General features: G+C 44.0%; 1 protein-coding gene across 1 annotated transcript in view; it reads left to right on the top strand.

Annotated features, from left to right (window-relative positions):
- The window catches only part of LOC135700142 (guanylate cyclase soluble subunit beta-1-like), a 153,677-nt gene that overhangs the window by 22,995 nt on the left and 110,928 nt on the right, over nucleotides 1-19,754 (top strand). The window contains exons 2-3 of the mRNA XM_065220561.1: nucleotides 1,058-1,875; nucleotides 2,367-2,440. Coding sequence (XP_065076633.1) covers nucleotides 1,873-1,875; nucleotides 2,367-2,440 — 77 coding nt within the window. The 5' untranslated portion in view covers nucleotides 1,058-1,872. The remainder of the gene's footprint in view (nucleotides 1-1,057; nucleotides 1,876-2,366; nucleotides 2,441-19,754) is intronic.

Raw genomic sequence — 19,754 nt, forward strand, 5'->3', positions numbered from 1 at the left:
ATTTCCCCTAAACATTTCATTTCCGCACCGCTTTCATTTCCAAAAACATTGAGGAAAAATTTCCACAGTATTGCTCTTAACTGGCTTCCATCCCATTGGTCCTCATTAGGACCACAAATGACTAATAAAAGAGTAAACTAAAGAGTAAGAGCTTGAATCCAAGACCCAGAATTGGTTTGTACTACATGAACATCGACAGAGCACCTCACAAACAGAACTCTCAAATTGCTTCCGAATTTTAACCTATCGAAATTTTTCACTGATAACGAGTTAAGAAATCAATTTAATAATCATAACTACCTTTCGTGATCCTACGTCAAATCTACGGTCGTGTCTTGGATACAACCTCTTACTTTTTTTTTAATTTTTCCCCGATCAGGGGCACTTCAATTTTACCATTTTTGATTGATTATTTTTAAACGTACATGTTTACCAAAGGTGTAAGCCACTTCCTGAACGTAAGCGGGGCGCTAACTATTTCAAATTTGAAGTTTTTTTTCTTGAACCTGTCTACCAGGGGCGCTCGCCATTTCAAATTTACTGATTTTTAAATTTACATGAGCATGTAATTCAGACGCTATTTATTTCAAATTTAATATTTTTTAAACTTTTCATCGAACTTGTTAATTGAGGGCGCAGTGTTCGAGGGGACTGACTTGGGTGCAGTGTATTTTAAATATTTAACATTTGCGGTGAGATTTTGCTCTCATTAGATTGCTGTATTTTACCTATTTTGTAAACATGTTTTCGGTTTATAACTACAAACGGCTTCAAAATGAGCAAATGTAGCAGATTCATCTTACAGTTGGAAAACTCAATTCCTTAGATTTCACCCACCTGTTTGCTGAATTCTTGATTCCTAAGCCTATCCATCATATAACACACCGGTCGTCTCCATGGTATCATGATGATCTTGAAGAATCGTGCCAGGTGTTGTTCCCTCAATGTCCCCCAATCAACAAACAACAAACACAATCTGCAATCTCCACAGTTGGGAATTTCAAATTGCCGCAAACCAATCAATACCATTCACTCATACAATTTCATGCTGACCCAGTCAGTGGCTAGTGTAATCATCCTGCAGCCTGCCAAAACGCAAAAACCCAACAGTGTAAACGCATACAAACAGTGATTAAAACATGTGTCCAACCAGGCAGTGAGTGCTTCGCTCCACGTACGATCAAAGGCGCATAATTCAGACCGAACTGGAAAAGGCAGCAGTCCCCAGTCAGCAGTGCACCAAATCCCTTGGACCGGTCCCAAGCAGGCACGGAGCCACAACTGCTGCAGCAGGGTAAAATGATATTGAAAGAAAAATACACGCCATAGCCGGCCTCTGTGGCAACAGTTGAAGCACATAGGACATAGGAGCCCCAGCCCAGCAAGCAAGAGACAACCAGTCGGGACAGACCACTAATGACGACGACGACGACGACGACTAGTAGGTACTTGCACGATGCGATGGCCCCGATGATGGATCGATTGTATTAGTGTGCGGTTTTGCTGCAACCCCACCACCCACAAACGGAAATAACTTACACACCCGGTTACTGGGTGTCTCGTAGAAAAGCCAAAGTGCGAAAAGTTGCAGCTTGTTGCTCCTGGGCAGAACTTTAAAGCCTGCCGAACCAGAACGCCGAACGAGACGAATAGGGCAGTCTGTTATTTACTGTGAGCAGCGCCCTACAAATAAGTGAAAATCAATACGATTATACAGCTCAAACCAAGTAGAGAAGTGGATGGGCAAATCTGAGGATAATTAAACCGAAGCAGCGGCAGTCGCTCAGATCATCAGGGAGGAGAGAACCTGCGTGGCGTGTAATTTGATCCTGTAAATCTCGTCAAGATTAAAATAAAATCACAGCCATAAAAATGGTAAGCAAAATGATACAGAGTGTCCCCTCGCTAATGGTGCCTCTTGTTGAACAAGATCCCAAAGAAAGACATTTTCACTAGCGCACTCACTCGCGGCTCTGGGCAAGGATAAGATTAATTTAATTACCAGTGAGAAAAATTGTGCTCGTCGTTCTTGCTCAACTCTTGCCGACCGCCCCGCCGCCACTTCGCATCGCTTGCACGAGCCACACGTACGGAAAAGTTTTTAATGAAAATTTAAAACTAAGAGAAAACACCGATTTAGGTGCATATCGTATGACGGTGCTGAGGTGGCATGGGTGTGGGCGACGGCTGCCGCGAGTGGCTTATGCTTGGGTTCGGGTGAAATAAAAATTAAGACACTTGTGATGTGTGTTGAAAAATCTTTTCTAAACTAATGTCGTTTTCAATTTTGTTTTTTTTTTGCGTCTCGATTTGTGTGTTATGCTGAACGAAAATGTGGAAACTGCTGGCGACCGGTTATGCTGCAGTACGGATTTGTGAATTATGCGCTGGAGCTGCTAGTACTCAAAAACTTTGGAATAGACATATGGGAACAAATAAAGTAAGTACAAATTTTGTATCGTAAACAGAACATAACCTACAACTTACGAGACTGCACATATATAATAGAATTATAAAATAATCATCCTATCAAAGAAGGAGGTGAAGTTGAGGGTTGGAATTACGGTAGAAGGGCTCAAATAAAATAACCGCATAACACAAATTATACCTTTAGAAAAACAAATCAGAATTGACCCTTATCAATTTCCCTGTCACACAACAAGACGGCCAAATAGCAAAAAAACAAATGTTTGTTATGGTCAATCATTCGCAATTGAGCTAAAATTCGGCCATTTTGAATCTCGCAATCAAAATCAAAATAGCGTATTTGGTATTTCTCAACTAAAAAACATCACTTCCAATCGAAACGATCACAGTGCGTTGGCCCATGGACAAAAATCGATCTTCACTTTGTTTCATTTGGGTAAACTAACTACTGAGAAGTGTTTATGGATGCCCCCTGCAATGTATACAAGTATTGGTTAGCTTGAGAAGCATCACAACTACAATTACAGCCATGTGAACTGTCAGTGTTCAGAGAGGAAAATAAACTCGAATATCGTCTAGAAATTTCACTCGGAAAAGTTTTCTACTGCGTAAAATCAATTCCAGTAAAATGGACAATAACAGTCAAGGTCAGTAGAGTGTGTTACAATTGCCCATTGGATTAATTTTGGTCTCAGTTCGGATAAACAGGAACGAATAGCTTGTGTAGAATTTGATCATCTTAAAAACACTTTTCAAACTTTGATTAACGATTCAAAAAAAGTTCCATCGAGTTCCACCCCAAACTTTTTATAGAATTGTTGGTAAAAAAAATTCCTTTACAAGACCATATATGATTTAGCTGCAACTTATCGCAACTCTACCAGATTTTTAACCTTTTGTTAAATCAGCAGATTTTTGAAAAATGGGTCACATGTGAGGAAAGCAAAAGAACGCCAAGTGTTTTCCGCTATTTGGCATCATGCTTATCTAATGACACACCTGAGCACGTTTTGAAGAATTTGCACCAATTTTACGTCATGTATTGCTCAAAATTGAACTCCAAGTGGGTTAAGTGTCATAGAGTAAAGAAGTATTTTATTAAAAAAAGTAGAAGGGTCTGTGCCTAGGGGCATGAACGGAAGCTTGACGTAGAACCGCTAGTGGACGGAACATATGTGAACATTTAGTTCTTTTAATTGATCAATCATCAATTATCTTAACTCTTTCCGTTTTTTTATTTGTAAGCGTATCAAATTTGTAGTATTTATTTCAAAGAGAAAATTGATGAAGAGAATCCAAGGGACTGTCAACTTGAGTATTTTTGATTAATCTACCCGACTTTAAAAGGTGTATTTTAAATTTTTTGTTATTTATATTTTTTTAAGTTTTGTGCATTTTGGTATTAAAGCGTATTCAATTCACCCCTCACAGGATTTCTTTCCAAATTATATGAATGGGGCCGGGCGGTAAGTATCGTTTGTGCAGCTAATTTTCTCACAAAATTGATTTTATTGGCTTTCTGGGGACTGAATATACACCCAAAGCGAATTAATCCCACTTCTCTCAAATTCTATATGGATTTTCAACACTTCCTACCAGCGTGTTCTGGAAAATGGTCGGACGATGATTAATCTCACCAATACATTCGGGCCTACAATTCCACACCTTCTATGGAGACCAGGTTGAGCCTTGATAGCTAGCAGGCTGCGGGAACTGATGACCAATGTCCAAATAATACTCTTTAACAAATTTTTGGTGGCCCTGAAAAGGACCGTTTTGTAGTGATGGTTGAGTAATTCTGAGCTGGGTGTTCAACACGGATGAGGCTGTCGAGCTGTATGTCGTTTGGAGCGAGGGTGACACGCTTGGCATAGATGACCGACCCGCAGCGACTCACGAAGAGCTACTGATTCCGATCCATAGCATAGCGGTGCAGCTTCTTCCTCCTTTAATGGTTGTTTATGTGGGCTCTGCAGCTTTCGTTGTTACTGGAGAACAATTTTCAACGCCACACGCCGAAAGCACTGCTACTGCTGCTACTGCTTCTACTAATTTCGACGACCGAACACCACCACACAGTGGTGTGGTCGTTGGGAGCGTGTGGTTCTGAGTATGGCGATGAGTGTGCAAAATATTACGCAATTCCATCCTCCCTATTCGTACACGCCCGAGGATCGGAGGCGAATGCCACTTCGACTTGTTTCGTCTACTTACTACTCTCTGACGACTGTGCTGGGGAAGCAGCATATGGACATTTACCAGTTTTTCAATAGTTTCTTGTTGAAAATCAACATTTGGAAGCATTGTTATCGATGCGTAGCCATATTTCTGATCTATTGGTGATAACATTATTGAAATTGGACCAGGGGCAGCTGAGTTATTAACGTTCAAAATCTTTCTTAATTTGTTACATGTTCCATTTTTGGTTTTCACAAAGTGTACCCCCATATAGAAATCAAAGACGTAGTCCTACGTCAAAATATATTGCTTCGTTGAAGTCATAAATTGAATTGCCTGCTTACGATACAAATGTTGACGATGGTTCCAATGAAAATTCTACTCGCGGTCGGCCCCAGAAAGATGTTACAAGCTGCTCAACCAAAACAAAACAAAAAGACGAGTTGCAGAAGTAGTTTCCAAAACCGAAGAACTAGTATTCGCCGCAAACATGTCATTGAATGCATCTGTTCCTGCAGAAAATACCAAAAGATACTCAAACCTTGCTCAAGCTCTAGCTTTGTTTGTTGATCTGGATCTGTCAGAGCGAAAGCACATTGTGCTTTGAGATGCTGTGAACGCCATTCATAAAGATTGTTTTCCAAGTCTGTATGCTTTAAGACAAGCAAAGAACAAAATCATCCCAAAAAACCTTTCGGTAACAGAGACATCTGCTATGGTAGATCTTCAAGAATTGCTCAACCAAACAGTTAATGGCATCACTAAAGTAATACAGATAGCTCACCCCAAAAAAAGCAACATTGGTTTGTAAGTGGGGAATGGATGGTAGTTACAAGTCACAGCATTTATTATCAAAAAAAAATCGGATTCAAATGCAACCGAGGAATTCTTATTCCTAATTGCTATGGTTCCTCTCAAACTCATTGATGCAGAAACAGAAGAAACTTTGTGGCACAACCCTCGACCAGCCTCTACGAATTTTTGCAGACCTATTAAATTTATGTTTGCTAAGGAGGATTTTAATTAGAATTTTAAATGAGTAAACCACAGTGGAGTCTTGTATTCGTAAATTGATTCCATATGAGACATGTGTAGGTGATACCAATCTTCACGTTTGCTATGATTTTCTTTTTACTATGCTGGATTGGAAAGCTTGCAGTACGCTGTCACACGAAAAAGCAGCAGCTAAGTGTTACATTTGCGGTGCAACTCCAAAAGATATGAACCATACGAAAGTCCATGAAAAAAATGAGAATACAAACAACTTTAGATTTGGATTATCCGTTCTACATTGTTGGATTAAGTTGTTTGAGTGCCTTCTTTAAAACCTGACAGGTTCGTGGAGAAGCAAATAAGAAGAGCCACGAAGAAAGCAAAAAAAAGGATTCAGCCGCAGTTTAAAGTTCAAATGGGATTAATCGCTGATAAGGCTAAGCCTGGATACGGTACTTCTAATGATGGCAACAAAGCGCGTATTTTTTCTGATTCTGTTACAAGTGCTGCTATCACGGGAATTGACGAAACTCTCATCGAAAAATTTGGTACGATTTTGAGAGTAGTAGCCAGCGGAAAACCAATTGATATTCAAAAAAAAAACATTATTACAAGAAACAATGGATCAACAGCTCTTTACAGCTTGTATTACATGCCTTTAACGGATCGTAAACTGTTGATACATAGCGGCAACATTATTTCAATGTTCGAGTTACCCATTGGCGAACTTTCAGAAGAAGCTTTAGAAACTACCCAACTACTAAAACTACCTAATTATCAGGAAAAATCGACTAAACCACATAAGGAAAACATCCAAGATCAATACCAACCTATATCGAAAAACATTTTCATCCAAACATCGCGAAGATGACGCAGCTGTTTCATATTACATTACACATGCCGAAACAGGAGAAGAGTAAATGGAGTTTCTGCAGAACGTTATATAAAACATTGAAGAGACATCGGAAGAAAGCAATCGATCACTTACTGCACATGTGTCATTAATGCAAATTGTAGCTCTGAACCTCTAAAGTAACTTTTTTCCATAACACCAATGGGGTAAAATTGCGATAACTTCATCTTATTGTTTATGTCCCGCTACCCCATACATTCAACGCACTGTGCGACGTCTCATACAATGTTGTAGGAAAAAATAATATCTTTCTAGGAAAAACATACACTTTACAAAATTTTAAGTAATTTTTGGTAAAATATCCAAATTTAAAACTTAAATAACAGAAAATTACCCTCTTCAGTATAATCCACGGGAGTTCTGATCAGGATTTCAAAATAATTCTGAGATGATGTCCTGAGGAATTCTGAGATAAATTCCTAGATTGTTTGACGTAGACTACGTCTTACGATAAGGTATAAGGGGTGAATCTAAAATCTAAAATTTCAACCGTCACGAAAAGGTGTTAGGTTTTTAACACTTATAACTTTGTCATTTATAGATGAACTCAAATTCCAAATACACCAATCAATAGGAAAAAAAAACTCTACGTATCTGTTGAAATTAAGTATTTTCCAATTTTCTATAAAAAAAACTACAAGCAAAAGGTGATATTGTTGTCTCGTTAATTTATGAAATAATTGCTCTTCCCCAAGCCCAGTCGGCATAATCGAGTACCACTTGGTTGTGCATCGTTCTGCTTGAACCTGTAAAGTTATAAAACAGCACTGCTGTCGCGTCTCCGCTTATTTTCACGTCGGATGGCGTGCTGAGCGGATCGCTCAAGGTGCCAGCAGCAAGCAGATTATTCCCGCATCGGACGGTGCAAAAAAAACTTCCTTGCAATGGACGGCTTGATGAGATGATCACCTTGAAAACCAGCGGTGGAGTGGAAGAAGACGAGCTGTTTTGCTTTGACCCATTAGCACCCGAGTTATTTAAAATCCATAACAAACGTAATTATTTCTGGAGCACTTTGATATAGCCAATTTAAATTCAAATCTACGGTCACAATTTTTTTATAAAACACGATGGGTCATATGCACCTCAAAATTACAGCAATTATATTTTTTAGTGCGCTTCAATACATTTTGAGGTCACAAATTGTAACTAGAGGCTGTTCTTAAAGCCCTGCCAAATAAGAATCAGTAGAACCACACTACCGTTCATACTGGCGACATCGCTCTCATGAGAAAACGAAACCCTACCCCCAAGCTCCTTCCCTTTTCCTATCCTTCGACAATGTACCCCTCTAACCTCGAGTAAGCCGCGAGTATTCGGCCCAACTCCTACTAGACATAGAATCAAGTGAATTTTGTTACAAACAAAGAACAATGAACTATTGGCTCCGTAAAGCTAACGCGATTGAGCCTTAAAAAACGAACTACATAAAAAAATAAGAATCAGTACGCTTTCAATCGGATGTATCGCAGAATCTGTTTGGTTTAGAATAAAACGTTGTCAGCTTCATTTTAATGGCATGATGCCAAATCGGGCCAAAACAAAAGATTTTCTTTGTGGCTTTCGATCGCTTCTGCAGGCACCTCTTTCTGCTAAACCTTCTTGTTGATTGTGCATGTAGTGACGAAGGATTTACTCTTTCGGCCACACTTGCAAATTGCTTGCCAAATAAAATATTTTTTGGGAAATTTCGATGCCTTCTTCGTCCTGAAATACTCAACTGTAGCATTATTGACCATAGCACAATAGAAAGCCAGCCCTGGAAGCTGCTTGAAATCCTCCAGGATATAAGTTTCGTGGTTTATAACAACGCATGAAAACTTCGTCAAATATTCGCAGTTTTTACTTTATATGACTTCAGCCCCAAACGCTGTATTGATTTTTGGACAAAACCAGGTGACATTCCTATTTTACAAGCCAACATCCATGATAGGATCAGCACGTCCAATGTTTTTTTCACTTCTCAGTTTCCTCTCGACTGTCAAACGTTCCGAAAATGATTTGAGCACACCCTGAAGGTCGATTTAGGTAAATCCAATTTTTTTTGCAAGTTCCCTTATTGACAAGTCAGGATTTGCATTACGTCCGTACAAAACCCGCTGATTAATATCCACTTATCTGCAACTTGAAAAATAGCCAAGGGGTGGTCACTCTACACACTTATTTTGCGCCAACTATTTTCTCAGTGTGTCTCAGCTGTGCCGGCAGTGCCGAGAAGTAACTGACTTTTGTATGCTTGTGAATGATGCTATGTTTGGCAACCCGGTATTTTAACAGCGCTTGTTTTTGTTTTGCTTTTCGAAACCTGAGATGACCCGGGAGTAGGAAGGACATTTCCGTTCGAGATACGGACCTTGCGGGTGGAGTTTCACCAACAATCAATACGAAACTAACGATTTTAAATTGGTTCCCTACTTGACTAACCTATTGGTCCCAAGCAAATCGATTGGCGTATCCCATTCCAGTCGAAATTCTAGTACTACACTATGTTTGTTTTGATTCGCTATTAAAGTTTGACAGATAAAATGAGGGGTTAGTAGATTTTCCTATGTTTCGAGGGGTGAATCGATTAGCTTGGGACCGAAGATAGTACTAGAGCTGAGCCAAAAAGATGAGTTCGTTTCTTCGGGACCTTCTAGTCTTAGAGTTACCTCTATGGTTTCACCTAGTACGAGTCTACATTGAGTGAGGAAAAGTTCCAGGTTTTTCAACAGCGGTTATTATCGTGCGAGTGATAAGTAGAGCATAGTGATATGTCGCGACATTTTCTCAACCCTTCCCTCCTCTTTGCTTGCCCGTGTGTGCTAGTAAACAAAGCTCAATTTCAATGTCATGGCGTTCAACGGAAACGGTGCCGGCGGTGACCAGGACGGGCCACACAATAAGTGCTTTTGTACCGGCCAGGAGATGATCGAGACGGTTCCGCTCAATAGCCGGAACAACAACAACATGGACGTAACAGATAAGCAACCCGGCCCAACCATATCCTGCTGTTCACCATCATTAATCCAGTCTATCCAATTACAGTGGACGTTCTACACACCATCTGCTCACCCAACGGACAAGTGCTAGGTATCAAGAAATTCAAGAAGAATGGAGTCCAAGCTATGGTTGAGTTTGACAGCATTGAATCCGCCATAAGAGCCCGCGATGCATTGAACGACTATGACATCTGCTCCGGTTGCTGCACACTGAAGATCGACTGTGCCAAGCCAGAATAACTCAATGTTCACAAAAACGACACGGACTCCAGTTGGGAACTACGCATTGGAAGCAGCCGTCTCAAAGCCCCGTTGCTACACGATCCTACCATCTTCGAAAGAAGGCGCACCCCGTACAACGACCATCAATCATTAGTCAACCATGGTCTTATAGTCGATAAGCTTTCCATTTGTGGCACAGACTTAACTGGTCCATATTTGAAAAATTCAGATTGCATTTTCCCAGCAGAACTACTTGTCAGAGTTCACCAACCCCTACACCCTGCTGAACAATTCGATCAGCTTCAAGGATTACAGCGCCTATAAGAACAATCGCTTCCTTTCCCGAGCAAGATTCTCCACTTCTTCAATACCCCACCCGGTATGTCCGCTAACTGCATTCACCACCAAGGACTGCCACCCATCGCAAGTGCGAATGATCCCACTGAAATCGGAACGTTCCTCCTCCGGATTGCTGAGTTCCCGAGCCATCATGAAGTGCCACCATAGCGCGATCGATCACAAAATTCCCGTTCATTATGAAGCTGTGCTTCTCGTCGTCCAAGACGATGAACGGTGCGTGAAGCAACGAGAACATCGAAAACATGGGCATGGGCATGGCACCGGCACCTGGCAATCCAATGTCAGCAGCGGCCGCGACAGTCTCCGCCGTGGCAGCAACGTCCGGTGGTGTGACGCCCATTTCGGTGACGAGCGATTGTCTCAAATCCGAATACGATGAACCAATGTAAGATGAAGTCCATGTCCTTAGAAGGAAAGCAAAAGCAACGGCGAGACTTGGTGGAGATTCACGATTGCGTAAAATTTATATTGTGGAAACATAAATAACAAATTTTGACACATGCACACTGCACAGTAGACTGATGCAAAATTTGAAATTTTCGCTCCACAGTGTTAAAACGGTTACTATTTGGTTCCTGATTAGCCTTCCAAAATTTTAACTCATTTAGTAAGAAACTGACTTGGCACAAACCATTTGAAGTTTATATGGAAATTACAATGAGAAAAACAAATATTTTTTTCATATCTATCTAATAATTCACTCTGCTCTAAAAATTAATAACTGCACTTCAATTTTCTATAATAATAACAAAAGAAATTTTCAACGGTGCAATATGGAAGAAGAATAGAAGACTACGAAGAAAAAGTTTGGTTTTCCCATAGTAATTCCCATATAAACTTCAAATGGTTTGTGCCCAGTCAGTTTCTTACCAAATCAGTTCAAACCTTGGGAGCCTAATCTAGACCCGATTTGGAACCGCTTGAGCACTGTGGAGCGAAAATGTCAAATTTTTCATCAGTCTACTGCACAGGCGCAGAAAAAGTTCAGTGTTGCCAGTAGCTTTAAAGGTCAGAAAAATTGTAACCATGGGTGCCAAACAGTGCCAATGACTGTGCCCAAGCTTATTTTAGGCACACTGTGCGGAGTGATCAACCCCTTGACAATAGCTACATCATTGTATCGAACTATTTAACATGTTTGCAACAGCTCAGAGAGCTGGATTACATCTGGATGAAACATACACTAACGACTAAATTTATGATGAATGTTCACAAATATTCCAAACAGTAAAATATGTTATCCATTCAGAATTTTTCACTTGGTAATGGTTATGTTAGAGCGTTTTGATTTGTTATAGGTGCAGGACATCAAAGAACTCAATAAGGTCGACTGTATTTTCTTATGGTGTAATATTGTTTATGTGTATGCTTTGATTTATATTTTATTAGAGCTTCGATAGAAGGTTTTGCATTATAGTCACAAGTTATTTTTTAAAGATGAGTGAGTGATGACTTGATGAAAGGAAGTCTTACGTCTTGTCTTGTGTAATCGCCGTAGTAAAGTTGCTTTTTCAATTCTTACAATGGGCCAAATTACCATGGTTAGGCTAGGTGTTCATTATCAGGAACAGTGTTGGCAAAATTATCAATCAAATGATGTTTTTCCGCTCTCATACGCTGTCAATATCACGCGTGATATTGGAACAAAATATCATGCTTGATATTGATTTTACAAGCTCCTTTGATATTGCGAGACTATTCACAACGTGCAAAAATCATGCTGGGATTCCCTGGGAGTTGACTCGAAACAAAAATGATTCCGTTGCACCTCGTTTTCTAAGAAAGAGAAAGTATAGTTTGCTATATCTTTTTACTCGTCACCGATGGCAAACACGAAGTGACTGTTGCCAACCGTTATGGAAGTTTCGCTTACGTTCGGATGCAAAGCAAAAATCATGAAGCTAAATCTCACCACAGTTTGTTGAGATTTGCAGCTGATGATTTTTGTTAGCTTGATATTCCGAGCTGCGATATAACAGCTTACAAAATCAACCGCAATTGTTTGCTTGTTGATTGTTGTCTACGAAAATCAAGCGAGATCTTGGACATTGGTGAGATTTGATTTTTTTTATATTTCCCCACACTGATTAGAGAGGCTTTTAGTCTGGGATAAATTGGTACGCCCCTCGCGCGCCACCAGCACGCCTCAATTGTTGAGAATCGAAAATCTTTGACAGTGGTTTGTTAAAACTTCTATAGAGAACAACTGGTGCAAATTTGATCAAAGTAGTCGATCACGTTCAGATATAACGTCAAATGCAACTCGAAAGAAGAACAAATATTGTGCACATCTGGAGTGGTCCGGTTCCAAGCCGGCTAAAGTGCAGAAGATGCCGAAAACAACAGTTTGTCGAGTGCTCAAAACCTACAAGGAAACCCTGAGTGTGGACAGGAATCAGCGGACCTACGAAAAATCTGGAACCAGGGATCGTCAGCTGCGCAGCAAGGTGTTGAGGTGTGTTAAAGCCAACCCCGGTCTTTCGATCCGAGATGTGGCCAGAAGGTACAACGCCAACTTTCAAACGGTACAGAATATCCTTGCCAGTGAAATATACAAGTCGTACAAAGCCAGTAAACATCCGAACCGGCACATGGAGCAGAATTCCGTGGCCAAAATGCGTGCAAGGCTCTTTGACGAAACACAAGGGCTGCATTTTGATCGATGACGAAACATACGTCAAGCTCGATTTTAAGCAGCTTCCCGGTCAAAAGTTTGTAACAGGTGGGGTACTCCCTACCCAGCACTAATGAGACCCCCCTCTCTCAGGGTCGGCATACACGTGTGACTATCGCGGCAAAGGAAACTCTCATATACTTTTAACACACCCCGATGAACTTTCACACAGGTTCTTCCTTCGTCTTCCGTCGTCGATAGGGGCCCCCTTCTCCTTCATTCTGCTACACTGTTACAATTTGTTTTGCAAAGTGGATTTAAATATAAGTAGAGAACATATACAAGTTAGCTATTTGAGAATAAGTGTGCATCACCACGGAACGCACCGCAAACGTTATCGCTTTTGCACGCACACACAGTCAGATGGAAACCGAGTACAGGCACCGACGGTACCGGCAGAAATTAGAAAGATAGAAGTCCACGGATCACTGTCGCGAGAAGCAGCGCTAACGTTCTTTTCTGCACGGTGCACGCGAAAAGGGCAGAACGGCCATCTTTGGTGTACGCTCATATCGCGAAAAAAAAAGTGTCCACGCAACTGCAGTACGGTAAGTGAGGCGCTTGAGGCGATGAATTTCTTGGCTAATCGACGGTTTATAAAACGCTAGGTAGCAGAAAGGTGTGATTCAAAAAATAAAAAAACCGTGCTGGAGAAGGATTCCCTTGGACGGGGCTGTTCTGTTCCTAGTCTTCGGTGTCTTATCCGGGTCATTTCTTCATCCGAGAGTCAGCACCGGAGGAAACTTTCCTGCAAAGTAAGTGATCCTTGTACAGAGCTTCCGATTAACGTCGAACCCGACTAACAAAACCTATTAATAGGACCGAAGATCACGCACTCAACCCCCACGTGGGTAAAATACTATCTGGACGTTACATAACCTTCAACCGGTGAACACTGACGGTCCACCACGAAGTGACTGTACATCCGTCAGACTCCGTCAGCTGGGTAAACCCAAGAGCAACAAGAGCCCTTGGAGGGTGAGTAAACTTGATCCTGACGCACAATGTGGGTAACTAACGCCGGTTGCCCTATAGGGCTCTTTTTATTCATCCATCTTCATAGACGGGACGAGCCTGACAGGATTCCGTCGCTTCTTTTCACGACCGTTAGTGCTCTAGTGCGAGTTCATCAATCAACGTGAAGCAGCCAGCTGCACCGTGCCGTCTGATCACGGCGAAGGCGCCTTTGTGTCGAGTGACTTGGAGAGGTGAGCTCGACGGTGGATTGCAGCATGGCTAGCCCGAGTCAAGCGAAACGGATCCAAGTTCTGAAGATCAGGACTGTGGTGTGCGTGTGTGCCGCACGGAGAGGTCATAGCCAGTGTGAGCTCGGCTGTGCTAGTTACGCTGGTGTAAGCAGGCAAGGACTGATGCTGGTGCTATCTGGTTGGTTGACACTGATATGGGGAGAAGACGTGGCGGCTGAGGCAAGCCGGCATTCTCATCTGCTTTCAACATCGTGCTCAGTGGATGCAGTATGATCGCAGCCAGGCGGCGCGTTCGAGTCATTTTCAGCGTTTGCGGTGTATGAGCAGCCAGCCAGTAAAACTCAACGGGCCCGTGAGTAGAAGAGTATAAGTATTAAGTTTAAGTAGGACAGGAAAGAAGTTAGGTATAGGCAAGCTAGGATCGCCTAATGAGGCACCTGATAATTGTGGGACATAATGCTATGTCACACAAGGAACAAATAACCTGCTCCAATGTACATCCACTCATTTTCGTTGATTTAGTGTGCATATGGTCCAAATCAGTAGCTAGTCGAGTGGTCTGTTGTTTCTCTTTCTACGTCAGGACCTAACCTCGCAACAACACCTTCAACTTCACTTCCTCCTTTATTTTGCTTTTGTCCTTCGCCCCTCGGTTTTGACTGTGGGTTGCCCAGTCGATTCACCTCTTACCACGGTACCGTTTGCCGAGCCGTTCGCGAACGGTATAACGAGTCCACGACGCTCAAGGCAGATCCAGGCCAGACAATTCGCTAGCCACGATGGCGGGTGAGTTTCTTGCGCTCTCGATCGTTGATCAATTTTCCTTCAGCCCAATTTCGCCCCATCATGGTCCCCTTTACACCACCTCCCGATGGCCTTCCAATCCTGCTGTCAGAATTCAGAATGGCTGGAGAGTCGCACCCATTCCGAGGTTACTTTCACTCACAATGAGCCCCGTATGTATGCATCTCCGTTATCAGTTAGTTTAGTTTAAATGATCTTTATTTCAGTTTAACTTGGATGATTACCATATACATTTTACTAAGTGATTTAATTGCTTTCTTCATCTTTAGATATGGGCAAAATTCAAAATTTGTTTTACAGAATTAGTCCTAGACTTAGTACACGGTCGACCTCCTTGGTGGGATTGGTTTGTTTTGTTTTTAGAATTTGAAAATAAACTACTTAATACTACTATTTACAGCTTAAAACTAACCTACTCTACTATATACACTTAACATACTATGTACAAATTGCTTATTAAAGCATGTTCAGAAAGATTGCACTTTTGGATAAATTTGGTTGTCATGTCCTCAATTTTGGAATCTACTTTGGGAATTTCTGCCTCTTGATGGAGGTCTGCTATTCTTGTGTCGAATGGACGATCTAGGATCATCCTCAACACTCTATTCTGTGCAACCTGGATTTTGTTCCTGTGGGTCTGAGCACACGATTCCCACACCGGGGCGGCATAGAAGATCGCGGGGGCTATGATCTGTTTGTAAACAGCCAGTTTGTTTTGCCTTGAGAGGCGGGATCTGCGGCAAATGAGCGGATACAAACACCTAACCAAGGCGGAGCACTTAACTAGGGTTTTCTCTATGTGCGAGCGGAACAGGAGCTTCTCATCGAACAACATCCCGAGATAAGTAACATCACTCGACCCTTGTACCATCCATTATTACGGTACAGGAGGGAGACGGTTTAAGTTTTGGCGATTGTCTGTGAAGGAACACGATCGCTTGGGTTTTCGAGGCGTTGATTTTGATTTTCCACGTGGTGGCATAATCAGTAAAGGTGTCAAGGCATCGTTGGAGCTTGTTCGTAATTTCACGAGGCATCCTACCCTTGACGGCTATCGCGTTGTCATCTGCGAACAGGAAGAACACGCAACCGTCTCCTAGAGGAGGGATGTCCGACGTGTAGATGCTGTAAAGCAGTGGTCCCAGCAGACTCCCTTGCGGAACACCTGCTGGGATCGGAAATTGTCCCGAAAGGGAACTATTCAACGACACCCTGAACGACCTTTGCTGGAGATAGTTACGGGTGATTTTCACAAGGTATGGTGGAAAGTTGGAGTTACAAAGCTTGTATATAAGTCCGTCGTGCCAGACATTGTCAAACGCCTTTTCGACGTCTAACAAGGCCATGGCTGTGGACTTGGATACAGCTTTGTTACTCCGGATGTTATTCATCACCCGCACTAGCTGATGATTGGTGGAATGCCCCTTACGGAACCCGAACTGTTCCGGAAGAAGAATGTCATGTTCCTCCACAAACTTGTTCAGTCGGCTGAGGATCAATTTTTCGAACAGCTTGCTCAGCGCTGAGAGCAGGCTAATCGGTCTGTAGCTTGACGGTAGTGAAGGGTCTTTCCCAAGTTTGCGGATCGGGATGATTTTTGCCACCTTCCAGATGCTTGGAAAGTAGTGCAGCTCCAAGCATCTGTTGAGGATGGCAGCCAGCAGCGAGTGGACCCTTGGGCTGAGATTTTTCAACGCTAGGTTGAATATTCCGTCAAATCCGGGAGCCTTCATGTTCTTACTGTATTTCAGCGCTGAGCAAATTTGTTCCTCTGTAATCCGTTCTTCTGGACGCACTGCGCAACCTGGTTCTCGAGTGGACTTGGGATTTTGGAGCCAAGCAAATGCGACTGGGCAATGTGCTCCCCAATCACATTGGCTTTCTCTTCGTTGGTGATAAGCCGTTCGTCATTGACTCTAAGTGGTGGAATGGGCTTGGGGTGAGACTTCAGCACCTTGGCAACCTTCCAGAATGGTATGGAACGGTCGTCCAGGTTCTGAACGAGCCGCCCGAAACTCTCGTTCCGGATTGAGACCATTCTGGAAGCGATCTGCCGATTCAGATTGACCATTTCGTATTTACGCTGCAGATCCCCAGTCCGCTGAAACTGGCGTCTACGAACATTTCTGAGCCGAATCAAGAGTTTGGTGTGGGAATCAATTGCTTGAAACTTACCCCTCACAGAAACTCGTCGAACGCACTCTTCGTCAGCCACGGATATGGCTTGATGGAGACCCTCCAGGGCCCGGTCGATGTCCTCCACTGTGTCGAGCGGTGGGTTGTCGTCGATGTGGCGGTCGACCACTCGAGTTGACTCGATGGTAGTCCTTCCTCAGGCACGGTGCAGGGGCCACGTTGCAGCCCAGCTCGGTCAGCATCGGTTGGTGGTCCGAACTCAGGTCGTTGACGGCAACCGGCTTGACTAATCCGGTGTTTGTCAAGAACAGGTCCAGCGTCGATGGGTTGCCCACCGGTGATGTGAAGGTTGGTTCGTCCGTAAACCAGACGGAATAGAGACCATGCTGGGAATGGTCGAATAGCAGGCGGCCGTTCTGGTTCTGCTGGTAATTCGGCCAGGCCTCGTGCCGGACGTTCAGGTCCCCATCCGATTACGAAGCGGGCATTGGTGCGGGTTATGATGGCAAGGTCGTTCTTGAACTGCTGTGCTGTACCATTGCTAACGGTACATTGCCGGGGGCAGTAGGCGGCGATGAACCGGACGTTTCCGGTAATGGAAGTGCGGTAGTGGGGTAGGGTGCAGTACTTGATGCCTTTCTTGATGATGACCACGACACCGCTCCCCCCCCCCCCTGAAGCTGGTGCGATCAAGCTGGACAATGCTGTGGTTGGGCAGCCAGAAGCTGTCACCGGTCTTGAGGTGGGTCTCGGTGAGAAGGCCCACGTCGATGTCGTGCTTGCGGAGGAAGTCTGCAAGCTCAATGTTTTTCGCACCTACGGAGCGAGCGTTCCACTTGGCGATCTTTATGGCTTCACGGTCCATAATTAGCGACGAAGGAGATGATAGCTTGGAGCTTTTGTGTTCTTGTAGCGCAGGTGCGCTTGATGATGATGGCCTGGGCCAACAGTGTGACGATCTCATCCGTTGACAGCGGAGAATCGTCTGTAGCTTCGCCGGTTGTACCGGCCAATCCCGGAGCAGGGGGATCCGTCGATGGCCCGGAGGCTTGACCGGGTACTGCAGTGGCAGTCGACTGGGCAGCAACCAACTGTTGGTTGAGCGGGAGCGGCGGCAACACTGGAATTGGCCGTGATTGGACCGGTGATAACGGAGGAAAGTTCTGCGCGTTGTTTTCCGGAACCTTCTTGCGACCAGGCTGGCTGTTGGACGAGGCCTTCTTCCGGATCTCGGCGTATTTGGCCCGCTTCGGACAGGCATTACTCGTGGCCTTGTGGGCGGCACCGCAGTTGGCGCATGTGGGAGCGGCTTCCTCGATGCTGTCGCAGTTGTCGATCTTGTGGTTTTTGCCGCATTTGATGCAGCGGCTGGCCATGCGGCAGTTCCTGGTGCCGTGCCCGAACAATAGGCAGTTCGAGCACTGAGTGACGCCACGGTGGGTCGGCTTATACCGCTCCCACTTCACTACGATGTGGAACAGTGTGCGTGTTGTCTGGAGATCCTTCACGGTTATGGAGTTCTTCTCCAGATGGACCAGGTAGAGCTGGTCACGATACTTGATGGCCTTGCTGCGGGTCATCTTGTGGACTTCGACCGGCTTGAGGCCGTTCGCCTTAATCTCGTCCATTAAGGTGGTGGTGTCCATGTCGTGGAGCCCGCGCAGCACCACTTTCAGCGGCTTGGTGGCCTCGATGTCGTGGGAGAAGTACTCCAGCTTCATTCTGTCCAAGAGGGCCTGAACTGCGTTGAAGTGTTTTTCGGCCGGGACCATCAGTTTGTAGCCTTCCGTGCACCGTTGAATGGTGCAGCGAAGGCCCTGCTTAATGTAGAAATCCAGCTGCTCCCATAGCCCGGAAGGGAAGCCCTTCACATAGAAGGGTGGCAACTTCACTTTTTTCGGCACCGTCTCAGGGTCCGACTGCGGCTGGGCTCCGTTCTGCAGGGCGAAAAACGGATTGTTGCTCAGCAGCTTTTTTGCTGCCGATGCGGTTGCGCTGCTATCTTTAGGTCTGGGTCGTTTAGTTCCGGGATGCCCCGGCTGCGGGTCCGCAACGCCCGTCGGGACGGGCAATGGGGTTTTCTTCTGCTTCTTCTGGGCTGGCTCGGTGGTCGCGCCGTCTCCTGGGAGAGGCTGTTTTCCCGGTAAACCGGCACTCGCGTTACCGCGCGATTTCTTACCCATGGCTGGGTCAGCGAGAGCGTCACTACACAACGCGGAGCTAATTCGACTTGCGAACGAACGAACGAACGAAACTAAGAGAATAAAAATCGACTGAACTGCTCAACAGTCTGGCAGCGAATCATCTCCGTTATCAAATGGATATTGGTTATATATACACACTTCCAGGTTCGAAAATATTTTTTTCAAACCTGGCATGTATTTAGTTTAATTTTGAAATTTAATTTGTAAAAATTTATTTGGAAAGCTCTCGCCATAGTCTGCTCTTCCGTCGCCGTTAATTGCTTCTTTTGGAATCCCTTGGACTTTTTCTCTAACGCGTCCGTGCTTCATCGGAAATTTCCTTCCGTAGATCTTGGTTGGTTCTAACATGATTCCGCCTTTTGCGGGTTTTTCTTGTTTCCCGAGGGAGATAAATCCGCACTAATTTCTGTACCTGGCTCGATGTTGACTCCTTCCTCGCTGGTTGGTGTGGTCGGTTTCATGTCCACTGAATTACCATTGTGATCTGGGACGAGGCTCACGTCCAAAGTCGCTGGTCCACAGAGCGCTCGGTGTGCGAAAAGAGAACGAAAGAAATACGAAAGGGATCAGTTTCAAGAAGTGACAGTTTCATCAGATTCCCCAACTAACCATACTCTAGCAAAGTAAGATTATACAAGCTATATTGCGTTACTT

This window comes from Ochlerotatus camptorhynchus, unplaced genomic scaffold, assembly GCF_037179485.1.
Source record: "Ochlerotatus camptorhynchus isolate MF236.1 unplaced genomic scaffold, CSIRO-AGI_Acam_v1.1 ptg000129l, whole genome shotgun sequence".
In the NCBI taxonomy this organism is placed as follows: domain Eukaryota; kingdom Metazoa; phylum Arthropoda; class Insecta; order Diptera; family Culicidae; genus Ochlerotatus; species Ochlerotatus camptorhynchus.